The sequence below is a fragment of the Trematomus bernacchii genome, unplaced genomic scaffold (genome assembly GCF_902827165.1).
Source record: "Trematomus bernacchii unplaced genomic scaffold, fTreBer1.1, whole genome shotgun sequence".
NCBI classification, from domain to species: domain Eukaryota; kingdom Metazoa; phylum Chordata; class Actinopteri; order Perciformes; family Nototheniidae; genus Trematomus; species Trematomus bernacchii.
The window spans coordinates 4,312,645-4,326,949 of NW_022987641.1; the positions used below are offsets into that span (position 1 = coordinate 4,312,645).

At 39.4% G+C, this 14,305-nt stretch overlaps 1 protein-coding gene across 3 annotated transcripts in view; it reads right to left on the reverse strand.

Moving 5' to 3' along the window:
• Positions 1-14,305, reverse strand: part of mybpc1 (myosin binding protein C1) — a 30,684-nt gene that overhangs the window by 13,443 nt on the left and 2,936 nt on the right. For all 3 annotated transcript variants that reach the window (XM_034133372.1, XM_034133371.1, XM_034133373.1), the window contains exons 2-7: positions 12,991-13,017; positions 2,712-2,822; positions 2,130-2,278; positions 1,925-2,042; positions 1,791-1,839; positions 1,107-1,163 (exon numbers count right to left, since the gene is read on the reverse strand). In XM_034133372.1, the coding sequence (XP_033989263.1) occupies positions 1,107-1,163; positions 1,791-1,839; positions 1,925-2,042; positions 2,130-2,278; positions 2,712-2,822; positions 12,991-13,017 (511 nt within the window). The remainder of the gene's footprint in view (positions 1-1,106; positions 1,164-1,790; positions 1,840-1,924; positions 2,043-2,129; positions 2,279-2,711; positions 2,823-12,990; positions 13,018-14,305) is intronic.

Consider the following 14,305-nt stretch of genomic DNA (forward strand, 5'->3'; position numbering starts at 1 on the left):
ACAGCATCATTTCTCTATGGCCCACTAGCACATCATAAAGGATCCAAAATGGTGCACTGTGCCTCATAAAGGTGGTTTTTGACTTCATGGCTTGATGAAGATCTATTACCTCGGGTTCTTTATGACGCAAGGCCCATTTCCATCATTTCTGATTGCTGACAGAGGGGTTAGGAATGCTGCCTTCAAATGAAGTGTTACCGTACTACAGTAGGCCAACACTCTTGCTCGTCCAATTCCTAGAGCTACATGTCATGCTGGGGACTCTACAGGATTAACGTACTCACCCGCAGTAAGGTCTAATTGTTTTAAAACCTATGATTTTCTCTCTACTAACCTTTGATTTCTGAATATGTAGGGGAGAAGAAGAGACAAGCCCAAAATAAATGGATAATTTTGCTGGTGAACAATGTCACTGCTTAGGAGTATTTGTACCTTAAACGTTGCACTGTCTTATCTGAAATATGCATCATATGGTGTTTATTTTGAGTCACCACAGTAGCTTTGGTAAACCAGAGGTTTTCAAACTGTAAGGTGCCCCTTGATAAATCGAAACCCCTTCTCAAAGTCAAAACTCAGATAAATCAGACTACACTACTGTACATGTACGTTTGTCCGTCGCAAAATGAATGTCCATCAATCAGCTTAGATATCATAGAATAAAGACTCCTTTAGTGTCCAGAATGTAATCCAAGTAATAGCTGGCTGTACTTCTATCATTGAATTGCAAACAGGAACTGCTAATAAAACATTTGGCAATTTACTTAAATCTAACATAACTATATTGGATATTGGAATCTCATTCTCTGACTTCCAATGCATGATTGTCTCTAACAATATGAGTGACAAAATCCATGAAAACAAATATGTTGTCAGGCTGCACTATCAATATGTTTTGCCCTTCGAAAGGGATGGTGTGTAGTTGTTGCCATAGTGTCAGACCTTGAAAACCTCTGGTAAGCCATAATGTATCATATGTAAAAATGTACGTGCCACAAATAAAGTAGCTTGATATAATAAAAAAAAATTTAAAAAATTGAAAGAAAGACAAAAAAAAGCACATTGACAAAGTGCCTATAATCCACTCAGGGTCGGGATGTGATTCTCACCTATGTTTAAGGAGACCACTAAAGTCAAGTTCCCCTGCATCTTCTTGTCCTTCACTGCTGTTGTTACCAAGGAGAGATTAATGAAGATTCAATCAGAGTTGAAACAGTTGCAGGCACTATAAAACAATGCTAAAATAGCAGAAAAAGCAAAAGCTCTGACGTCAATCGATGCATTAGCTCCACGCTAACACCTGATTAATGCTTACACAAAACCACTTTTTTAGTCTTTATGGATAAAAACTTCAAATAAGGTGTTTTGTGTAAGACACTTCAAGAGCGGTCCCAGGCAATATTGCTACAGTCTTTCTGCAATGTTAAAGCAACATTACTTAGCAGCAAGATTGTAAAACTGGGATGCTTTGTATTGCTTTCCAGACACATTGTTTGGAGGGAGATTTAAAAATGCAAGAGTTGGCCTTTAATTACACCTTGAGTTGTAATTACCTTCGAGAAAGGTTAATGACATTATTACAACCGTCACACTTAGATGGCGTACAAAAATATCACCAGAAAGTGAAATGTTTATCGCACTTGTTCTTTTCTTCACTTCTCAGGAGCATTCATTAGTATTAATCTTGCTTCCTGAAATAAATACTAAGTTAATTTATTTGAAATGAAAAAATTAAATACTGTACTGTCGCATACTGAATTCGTAGCGGTTTTTGTTGAAAGTTCTTTCGTTACCTTCTTTTGAAAGCTGATCGGATATCAATATTCTGTGAGCCCTCAGTTTCTGTAAAACAGTAACAACACATCTGCTAGTCTGTACTTTGTTGACATATTACAATAAATATACAGACTTTTATGCTTAAACAAACCTTTAACTTCCAACTCAAAGGAACAGCTGTCAAACTTGTCCTTGTAGGTGACTTCGCACCTGTAGCTTCCTGCATAGTTGTCTTTGGCCTTGACGATGTGCATCTCAAATGTGTGAATCTGTCAGGGAGTGATATATAACAACTGGCTTAAAAGCACCTACTATGAGATCGAGTTGGGATAGCTTGGGGACTTGTTGTACAATACCTTGGTCAGTCGTTCAAAGGTCTCTTTCAGCTGTAAGTGCTTTCCTGTCTTGCTAGCAAGATCCATCCATTTTCCTTTGATCCATTTGATAGTGGGTTTGCGGAGAAGATCTTTGGCCTCTACCTTGGCAACAAAGGTGATGTCTCCACCTTAAGACCCAGAAAATATAATGTGATTACAGAGAAAACCTTTCCAACAATACCACATTTCGAATCAATAACCTATCAACGTCACAGTGAGGCACTATGCTCTGATTGTATCTCTTTATTGTGACATTCTACTATACTGACCCTTTTGCCCCTCTTCTTAAAGACTTAGTTCAAAATGTTATGCAATGCGCTTATTGGCTTTATTCCAGAGATCAATACCACCACAGTCATATCTGTCCTTTCAGGATGATTAAGCTAGAGCCAGTAGTCAATAGTTTAGCTTAACATATAGACTGAAAAACTTGGATAACATTCTCTGCTCAGGTAAACATTAGTCCACTTCATCTTTACATAGCAAATCTTCGTTTGCTGATGTATTGATGATCTGAATGTCTTTTAAAGAGAACCTTTAACTCTTTGTGCTGTCACTCACCCACAGGGATACTGGCGCTTTGTGGACTCTCTATCAGTAGGGTGGACCGTGGTGGGCTGTCAATAGGCTTGTCCAGCTCATCTGGGCCCTGGCCGTCTCCCAGAGACCACACTGCTCAGTCAGGAGAAACACATACATGACAAAGTGCTCTCCAAAGTCATTGTGCTAGGAAAGAATATAGCAGTACAGTTGAGGAGTTCATACACCCACCTTTTACTTGGATCTGAAAGTCTTACCAGTAGAAAGTAATACAGACAGACAGACACATTTTCTCACTTTCAGCCACCAGACCTCATACACCAGCAGAATATAAGCTCTTTGCAACATTGAAAGCATGAAACAGACATTATGAAATGCAGAAATGCCACCTCATTGGCAAAAGAGATCGCATTTGTTGGACATTTTCAGCAAAATAAATGTATTATGTAAATTACGGATTCTCTTGATACATTCTCCAGTCTCCGTTGCAATGGGATGAATGTGGTTGAATCACACTGTTGCTGAATAGTTGCTGTCTGAATCTAGCGTTCTAACGTTGTCTGAGAGAGTTGGGCGTATGACAATCCAGGAAAATAGTCTTTTTTATTTTGCTCACCATATTGTTGAGACAAATGAACCTGTTGATGATTATGCTTAATAACTAGAAAGGCTCCATTTGATCAGCTATAACAGAAAACTTGTTGAGTGACGATAGGATTTTCTTGGTACCGGTCTAACTTCCTCTTGGGGTGAATGAAAAGGTGAACATAATTACGGTAAGAGTCTTTTTTGGCTACCACTTTATTACCTGAGTCTTTTCTCCCCATGGCTGGCACAGGGACGCTATCATCTAAACAAAGACAGAGAGAAATTTACAGCATATTATAAGTAATAGTACTGTAAAGTCCACTGAAGCAAGCACACACTCACAAAGAGTCAAACCAACAAGCAATTAAAGATTTTCAAGCATTGGTCCAAGGGATTCTGAATCAAAGCTATGATTTAAAAAAATAAAAACGATGTTATTCTATTTGTTTACCATAAAACTAAGTATTGGATATGGATTAATAACTGATTGAAAAAACAAAACGTATACCTAACATATAATTAACCTTAAGAACAAATATTTGTATTAATGGGTGTATGTTAATAAGTTAGTAAGAACATTTTCAACATAATTATTTGTATTGAAAGGCTAACTTCCAAACACACACAAATATCTAAACATGTTTTAACATGTTTCTCGATTCAGAAGGGTAAATCTGATTTAGAGTCTACAGGTTTCAGAGGTACTAAAATGGTTGAAGGATTTAACAGAGGGATCTTACTAGGCAGCTCAATTGAGAGTTTCTTGAGTGAACTGGCATCCTCTGCGGAAAAAACACAGTTGTGATTGAAATTAATGAGGATAAATTAAACTATAGTGGTTGGATGAATAATGTGTCTACACCAGTGGTTCTCAACCTGTGGTACGCGTACCACTGGTGGTACGCCAGCTCCCGCTAGTGGTACGCGGAGGAATCTGACATATATATATATATATTTGGCTACATATGCAAAGACATTTAGCAGTATTCATTTTTAGTAGATAGATTTTTTAACAATTTTGAACAATTGTTTCCATGTGCATTAATATGCATGTACACATTTAGAAACCATGTATTTATTTTCTATGCATAATATATACATGTGAAATATCATTTTCACATCCAAACTTTTATTTGATATGAGTAAATAAAGGTTGATGTGCTTGTAGGAGTAAAAAACACTCAATTATGACATGTTTGTTAGTGCACAGGGTGCTGATGACATACATCAGAATTGTAACAAATTTGACATACAAATACCGTACATAAGAATAAATACAGTTTTAACCGTGGAGTAGATTTGAGCATATGCCTTTTTGTTACTAGATTTTGTTATTTTAGAAGACTCAAATACTAACCAATACCTGTAAAGCTGAAATATTGTTGGATTAAACTTAATTTGCTATCTTTAAATTGCCAAGATATAGCTTATCAACTAAGATACCCGTAACTTGTGATTCAATTTTAAAATACTTTAACACACCTCTGAAAATGTGGTGATGGGAGTTGATTTGAGCCTTAGGAAGTAGTAATGTTTTTTATGAGTACCAACCTGCATGGGGTTTTGGGGATGGGGTAGTGGCTGCAGCAGCATCATCATCTGCAATAAAAGTGTCATTGACAAATAGACCCACCTATCAAAAAGCTCCAAATCCAACACCGCCAGGTCAAAAAGACAAAGACTATAAGGCCTATAAGGCCGTTGAACCCATGTGAAATAGTCTTTAAATGGAGCATGACATGCAGCTCCTAGACAGGAAGAATGGACCAAAAATATCAACCTATTTTAACTACTCTGTCTAAAAGATAAAACAATGTAGGAGCGTGAGCATGAATGCTCATTACCGTAAACTTCTCAAGCGGCCAAAGCAAAAACCAAAGCTCTTTAGCAATATTGCACGCAGACATCACATCATAAAAACATCACATTTTAAGCAGCAGATGCAACCAACATTCACAAAAAATGCTCATAACCAAGCCAACAAAAGCATGACGATTCCTGTGTATCTTCAGTGATTCTCAGAATTGTTTCTCTTAAAACCAATTCATCCATACTAACCTGAAGATACTACAGAAAAAACTGCTGCTGAAAGCAGCTGGCCGCCTTATCAACACTATTTAGTGTGATACAAGACTCACCCTGCATAACTATGCCGTGTCAATACTTAATATTTTCTTATTTATTGGTATACATTCGTTCCTATTTATTTGGACATCTGAAAACTCAGACACTGAACCATAAAGTCCTCTGATGCAAGTTTATATATATTCTTTATTCTTGAAGATCTACACGCAATTAATGTCATGTAACAAATGCTAGGTCAACACATGAATCCCACTGGTAAGAGTGAAGTCCATAATATTCTTATCAGGAAAGTAAAGATATCTATTAGCTTTCAACATCACAGATCATTGGGCCATGCTGCTGAGCCATGTAGTGTGCAACTGACATGACTTGTAAGACTTTCAGGGCTTGTTTCAGTAGCATTTGAGGTGAAAGAGCTAGAGGTTTTAACATGCAGTCTGAGAGAGAAATGGGACTTCATGTTTAAAACCAATACTTACCAGTTGGTGGGGGGGAGCAAGGACCCTCTTCCTTAACAGTAGAGTTTTCAGACTCTGCCTGCTCTTTGACCCCAACCCCACCAGGCTGTGGTTGGTTTGTGTTAGTCTCGGTGGGGCTTGGCTCCTGAGCCTCCACAGCCTGTAATGGCTCAGGCTCTGAGGGTTCTGGTTTCTTCCCATCAGTCTCTACTGGCTCTTTCCCATCTGCTACAGCCTCTGTACAGCAGACAAAGCGCCAGGCTAGAGCAGCAAGCTTGGTGCACAACCGCTGGTAGTCTTGCAATACAATGCTTGCTCAAACAAGGTGGTATACATGGCTAATGACCAGATAGCTGCAATTGTAATTGGCGAGATTAAATTAAAAGGATTTTTATATAAGATTAATAATCTACAACCATGCTAGCGGTTCTATAAAGCTTTCTTACATTTGTTCCCTGAGCTAAATGCTAACATGATGATGGGCAGTACTTACAATGTTTCCGATGTTCACCATCTTAATTTAGGGTCTGAGCATGCTGATGTTTACTAATTGGCTGCATTCTACCACAGATGGTCTGCTGACGCTTAAATGTATGGGAATATCATTGGTTCCTAACCAAAATATGTTTAATCGTATATAATTATATTAATTATGAAAGCACCAATGTAGTATGCCATTGTGTCATGTCTTGATCAGGTGCACCAAAGAAGCATCTATCTGGTCATTGCATATCCATACAGTAAAGAGATTAAGGAGGTAGGAATTAACTGACTCACTGATTGCTTGTACCATTACATTTTGACAGCTAGCCTTTGACAAGAGCCATAAATCAGTAAAACCAAACCTCACCAATCCCTCTATACATCCTGTGTGTTGAATTACTGTCACACAGCTTCAAAAACATGGTGACAGCAACAGTGTGAGTCCCTATCAGCACCAAGCATCAAAGCAAATGCAGGTATAGCAGTGCAAGCATGTGGATTAATGCACAGTTAGTGGGATGGTGTTACAGCTAACCAAATTAAACTTTTTGTGCAAATAAATGACAAAATGCTGAGCAATTATACCTACACAACAAAAATGCAGTTTCACGCCTTTCAGGGTGATTTAAGTGAGAAAGAAAGTGTGGCACACACCAAACAAACTCGTGATGTAAGTGTGATGCGCAAAAATATGCCAACATTCCGTGGCAAGTACAGGGGACGTCAGGGTTACCCACCTGTCGGTGGAGAAACCTCCAGGGTAATCTCAGGTAGGGGCATGGCACCATTACTCACTGGTGCAACACTTTCTAAACATGTGACAAATATAGTGGTGGATGGAACAGCTGCTTTAAGCACAACGCTTTAGCATCTGCAATGCCTCTCTCAGTCTCGCACTCAAACATACACTCCAAAACCAACACACACAAACAGACATACAAACACACAAATATGTACCAACTCACACATCTACACCCACTTGCCTGGACGTTGACCTTCACATTTGGTCACATTGAGTCACATCTTTTCAGACCATACTCACATTTGATACAACACATGAAAACAACGCATTGTTATACTATTGTCCTGCTTATAAATATACAAAATGTGCTGTTAATATGTCAAGATTACGATTATGCAAATGACATTCAGATTTACAATTGTAGTCCACATTAATAAGCACACACCTGCATGGGGTGTTGGGGATGGGGTAGTGGCTGCAGCAGAATCCTCATCTGCAATTAAGGTGTAATTGACAAATAGACCCACCTATCAAAAAGCTCAAAATCTGTCACTGCCAGGCCAAAAAGGCAAAAGGCCTAGAAGGACTAAAACGCCATTGATTTCATGCAAGACAAGTCTTTAAATGGAGTATGCAGCTCTTAGAATAATACCCAAATATTAAGCGATGATTGGAGCCTAACATATCTGAAAAATAAAACAATGTAGGAGCATGTATGCTCATTAGTGCAAGCTTCTCAAGCCGCTGTTCCAAACAGACTGTCTCTTAAGCATTTTGGCGCGCAGAAAACGCATCATAAAAACAGCTGGCCACCTTATCAACACTTTATTTAATGTAGGTATGTGTTTGCTTGTTTGCTGATGCATTTATTTATCTGGATGCTATAATTTAAAGACTTGCATACAAATGGCTTTGCCCCCCGTTCGCCATGTCAGTACTTCATTTTTTATTCCTTATTTATCGGTTTATATTCGTGCCTTCTTAAGACATCTGACAACACAGACACTGGACCATGAAGTCCTCAGGTGTAAGTATGTTTTTTATTTATTCATAAAGGTCTACATGCAATTACATACGGCCCTAAGAGAACAAGAGGACTGTTTTTCAAAGCAAATGGTAGGTCAACAAATGACTCCAACTAGTAAGAGTGAAGTCCATAGCATTCTTATCAGGAAAGTAAAGATATCTATTAGCTTTCAACGTTATAGATCATTTGGCCATGCTGCTGAGCCATGTAGTGTGCAACTGACATGACTTGTAAGACTTTCAGGACTTGTTTCAGTAGCATTTAAGGTGAAAGAGCTAGAGAATGGGACTTATTGATGTTAAGAAGCATACTTACCAGTTGGTGGGGGGGAGCAAGGACCCTCTTCCTTAACAGTAGAGTTTTCAGACTCTGCCTGCTCTTTGACCCCAACCCCACCAGGCTGTGGTTGGTTTGTGTTAGTCTCGGTGGGGCTTGGCTCCTGAGCCTCCACAGCCTGTAATGGCTCAGGCTCTGAGGGCTCTGGTTTCTTCCCATCAGTCTCTACTGGCTCTTTCCCATCTGCTACAGCCTCTGTACAGCAGACAAAGCGCCAGGCTAGAGCAGCAAGCTTGGTGCACAACCGCTGGTAGTCTTGCAATACAATGCTTGCTCAACAAGGTGGTATACATGGCTAATGACCAGATAGCTGCAATTCTAATTGGTGTCATTTAAGGAAGCTGATTTTAAACTATAGATTATACAACTATGCTAGTGGATTTGTCAGACTTGATGATATGAAAACCACATTTATTTTAATCAAGTCCAACATATATTTAATTATATAAGCACCAATGTGGTATGCTATCTTGTGTCATGTTTTCATTGGGTGCACCAGAGGAGCATTTATCTGGTCATTGCATATCTATACTGTAAAGATATTATGGAGGGAGGGATTTACTGACTCATACATTATGTAGGAAATTGTATGATTGTTTATCCCATTACATTTAGAAAGTTAGCCTTGGAATACAGTCAACAGTCAGTAAAACTCAACATCCCTAAGCCTTCTATAGCTCCTGTGTGATGAATTACTGTCACACAGTTTCACAAAGACAGACAGCAACAGTATGAGTCACTATCAGCACCAAGCATCAAAGCATATGCAGGTAGAGCAGTGCAAGCATGTGGATATGTACACAGTTAGTGGGGAGGTGATCTTAAAGCTAACCTAATTAACTTTTTTCGCAAACAAACTGTGTGTTGGGCAATCAAACCTGCACAACAAGAATGCAGCTTCACACCTTTCAGATGGATTGAAGTGATGACAAGAAAAAAATGGTTGCACACACCAAAGAACATGTGATGTCACTGTGAAGTGCAAACTAATGCAACACTCTGGGGCAAGTGAAGGGGTCGTCAGGGTTACCTGTCGGTGGAGAAACCTCCAGGGTAATCTCAGGTAGGGGCATGGCACCGTTACTCTCTGGTGCAACACTTTCTGAACATGTGACAAATATAGTGGTCGATGGAACAGCTGCTTTTTATAAGCGCAAAGCTTCAGCATCTGCAATGCCTCTCTCAGTCTCGCACTCAAACATACACTCCAAAACCAACACAGCAAACTGTCCCACGAACTCACCAATATCTACCAACTTGCACATCTACACCCACCTGCCTGCCCTTTGACCCCCACTCTCTATCACAATGAATCAGAACTTTTCACACCATTCTCACCATTGATACAAAACTGAAAAACAATGTATTGTAAGACTATTTTCCTGCTTATTAATTTACAAAATGTACTGTTAATATGTCAAGATTAGGATTATGCTACTGACGTTGAGGTTTCACAATTGTAATGCACATTAATAAGCACACACCTGCATGGGGTGTTGGGGATGGGGTAGTGGCTGCCGCAGCATCATCATCTGCAATAAAAAAGTAATTGACAAATACACCCACCTATGAAAAAGCTCAAAATCAGTCACTGCCGGGCAAAAAGGCAAAAGATTGGAAGGCCTAAAAGGGCATTGATCGCATGACATACACATTTTTAAATGGAGTATGCAGCTCTTGGATAGGAAGATAAGACAAAACCATCAAGCGTTGATTGGAACCTATACTGTATGTCTACAAAATGAAACAACATGGGATCATAACTGCTCAATACTGCAAGATCTTCAATCAACCGAAACTAACGACACCGGCTTTTTACCAACTTGGCATACAGAAAACACATCATCAACCTTTAATCAGCAAACCATACATGCAAAAAAAATGCTGATGATCAAGCTTCCAAAAGCTTCCAATCTTCTGTATCTTCCTAGTATCTCGTCTTTCTTACTTGAGTTGCAAATTTCTTCTTACAATCAATGTATTCCAACTCTCCTGGAGATCGCCTATCAACACTATATTTCCTGTGTGTGTGTTTGTTCTGCTGATACATTCATATATCTGGATGATATCATTTAAAGACTCACCTTGCGTACAAATTGTATCACCTTCAGTTTACCAAGTCAATACTTCAACTTTTAGTCCTTATTTATCGCTCTATCATAGTCCCTATTTCTTAAGACATCTGAAAACTCGGACACTCAACCATGAAGCACTCTGGTGTAAGTATATTTCTTGTAATTCTTATGGGCTCACATGCAATTAGTGTCATGTATGATTTGGAGCACTGTTTTAAAATCTAAATATAGGTTAATGTATGACTCCAACTAGTAAGAGTGAAGTCCATAGCATTCTTATCAGGAAAGTAAAGATATCTATCAGCTTTCAGCGTTATAGATCATTTGGCCATGCTGCTGAGCCATGTAGTGTGCAACTGACATGACTTGTAAGACTTTCAGGACTTGTTTCAGTAGCATTTAAGGTGAAAGAGCTAGAGAATGGGACTTATTGATGTTAAGAAGCATACTTACCAGTTGGTGGGGGGGAGCAAGGACCCTCTTCCTTAACAGTAGAGTTTTCAGACTCTGCCTGCTCTTTGACCCCAACCCCACCAGGCTGTGGTTGGTTTGTGTTAGTCTCGGTGGGGCTTGGCTCCTGAGCCTCCACAGCCTGTAATGGCGCAGGCTCTGAGGGCTCTGGTTTCTTCCCATCAGTCTCTACTGGCTCTTTCCCATCTGCTACAGCCTCTGTACAGCAGACAAAGCGCCAGGCTAGAGCAGCAAGCTTGGTGCACAACCGCTGGTAGTCTTGCAATACAATGCTTGCTCAACAAGGTGGTATACATGGCTAATGACCAGATAGCTGCAATTCTAATTGGTGTCATTTAAGGAAGCTGATTTTAAACTATAGATTATACAACTATGCTATTGGATTTGTCAGGCTTGTTGATATGAAAACCACATTTATTTTAATCAAGTCAAACATATATTAATTTTAAAGCACCAATGTGGTATGCTATCTTGTGTCATGTTTTCATTGGGGCACCAGAGGAGCATTTATCTGGTCATTGCATATCTATACTTTAGAGAGATTAAAGATGGCGGAATTTACTGACTGTCACAGTATAAATTAAATGATTTGATTGCTTGTACCATGACATTTAGGCAACTGGCTTTTGACGAAAGCCGACAGTAAATAAAACCAAACATCCCCAATCTCTCTATAGCTCATGTGTGTTGAATAAGTCACACAGTTTCACAAAGGCACAGACAACTGGAGTATGAGTCACTATCAGCATCAAGCATCAAAGCAAATGCAGGTAGAGCAGTGCAGGCATGTGGATATGTACGCAGTTAGTGGGGAGGTGATCTTACAGCTAACCTAATTAACCATTTTTGCCTATAACGGTGTGTTGAGCAACCAAACCTACTCAACAAAATGCAGTTTCATGCCTCAGAGTGATTTGAGTGTCTTCAAGTGAGAAAAAAACCGTTTCACAAACCAAACAAACTCGTGATGTGAGTGTGATGTGAAAATAACCCAACACTCTGGGGCAAGTGAAGGGGACGTCAAGGTTACCCACCTGTTGGTGGAGAAACCTCCAGGGTAATCTCAGGTAGGGGCATGGCACCGTTACTTTCTGGGGCAACACTTTCTAAGCATGTGACAAATATAGTGGTGGATGGAACAGCTGCTTTTTATAAGCACAAAGCAACTTCAAGGCCTCTCTCAGACTTGAACTCAAACATACACACACAAACAGACATACAAACACACAAATATGTATCTTAACCCACCTGCCTGCACCTAGTCCTTGAATAACATAATTTCAAACCATTTTCACATTTTATACATTACATCACATCACATTTCTTTCCCGCTTAGATATGTGTTGTTCACAATTGCAATGCCCAGAAATAAAAATACACCATGTTCAAATTATGAAATGATGAACCAGCGCACCAGTCTTCAAAGATAACACTTAGATCCAGCGTCAATTTTTTTATTGAATGCTAAAAATAATGGATGGCAAATGTCTTTCTCTTAAAATGTTTTACATAGGAATATTTGTGATAAGAACCTCAAAACCTGAGGTGTCCTATCTGACTATGTTGGAGCCTCAAGATGCTGCAGCTCCAAGGTCAAACCCTAGCGCCGGCAATAAGCCAATTGCATGCCAGCACCTTGCTCACATGGGGCGTCCCGGGCGTCAGCTGAATCAACAGACAGGGTTTAGCTGGATGGCGAAAGGAATGTCAGAGATGCTGACAGCTTGGTTGTTGCCACAGATCGCTCTGGAGCACAGCAGCAAACCATACTGCCGACTATTGGCTCCACATTTACACTCCTATAAGACTGTATGCACGTTCACGCCAAATACAGAGCTGCCATCATCATCTTACTAGTGAAGGGTTGGTTTTTATCTGTACACTTGGCAGTTGGATTTTGTGTTAATCCAAAGAGTTGCTTTTTAAGCTTGTTTTGATAAAACATATATATCTGTATTGTGCATATAACATGGACATTATCTGCTAGACTGTAAGGCAACATGGGCAGATTGGATGTCTATCATAATCCACTCACCTTCTGGCTGGCCATTCGCCATCTCATCTAAAAGAAGAAAAAACAAACACATCACTTTAAAAACATGATAACGAGATGTTTTGCAGTTTGTCCTAATCCTAAAAATGTTTGTGCCTATTGACTTCTTTATTGATATCCATTTACTGTACCACTAAGCCATATCATCTATGTGTCAGATGGTTGGCTCCTCATGTTTAGACACCATGCTGTCTTAACTGATTATGGTAGAGGCCCCAGACACACCATTTGTATGCCCTCTGCCTCGTCTAGACTTATGAAACTAATGATGGTGGTGGGGCAGTGTCAGAAACATGTTTGGATATGACATTCAAAAACCTGCACCGGGACTCAACGCAGGGCCTAAACAGATCAAAGCACCCATACAGCCATTGGTATGCAGTGATGGGGTTAAATAATGTACCTCTTTTGTTATCAGTGGGTTAGTGGAGCATATAGTCATGATATGTTGTCATATACTCATGGGAGTATCAGTATGTGGAGCAGCTTAATATATCATTGTTCTTGCTCAGATAAGTTTAAATTCTTTATGTTGATATTACACACAACATTGCCTAAGTAATCCTCTACTGCAAACCCTCTGCTCACCTTGATCCTCACTCAGTAAATGAAAAACGTTAAACAAAACAGTTACATGGCAGTATGCAACTAGATAATGAGACAAGGCAAACCTTTCCCTATAGCATCTTATATTTACAAAGTAATTGAAAGAGTATACACAAGTTACGTGAGGGAATATGATTAGAAGAAGAAGAAGAAGATGGATTGATTAAGGCACAATACAGCCTGCTCATGCAAGTGTTTAGTGTTTCGGTATAATCCAACGCTTAACTAAAAATCCCAAAACTTAGACTGGTTTATTGTCTACTCTTAACATAAATCAACTGAAACGTCAAACTTGGTGCACATGTGTCATATCAAGAGAAAGAACACTGGCCCGACATGCAGTTGTGTGTACAATGGGAACAAGCGTAGCAACATTAGAAAACTACTCAAGCTCACTGTAGTTCAGGTAAGGCCTCTGTTCTTTTCCTTTTTGGGGATTCCTACGGCCCAATAGCCCATTATCTCCAAACCAAGCCCACAAAAAGCCAATTTGTCCAACAGCCTGTTGTACCAAAACCAAAACATAATTATTCAGAGAGCCCATTGCTAAAAAAATACAAACTTTGAGGCAAGACCCAGTGTTAGTGTGAAGGCCTGTATAAGGGGCATTCTCTAGAACCAACATCTTGCCAAAAAGATCTTGAGGAATGTTAATAATGAATGACATTTCAATATCTAAACCAAGTATCCT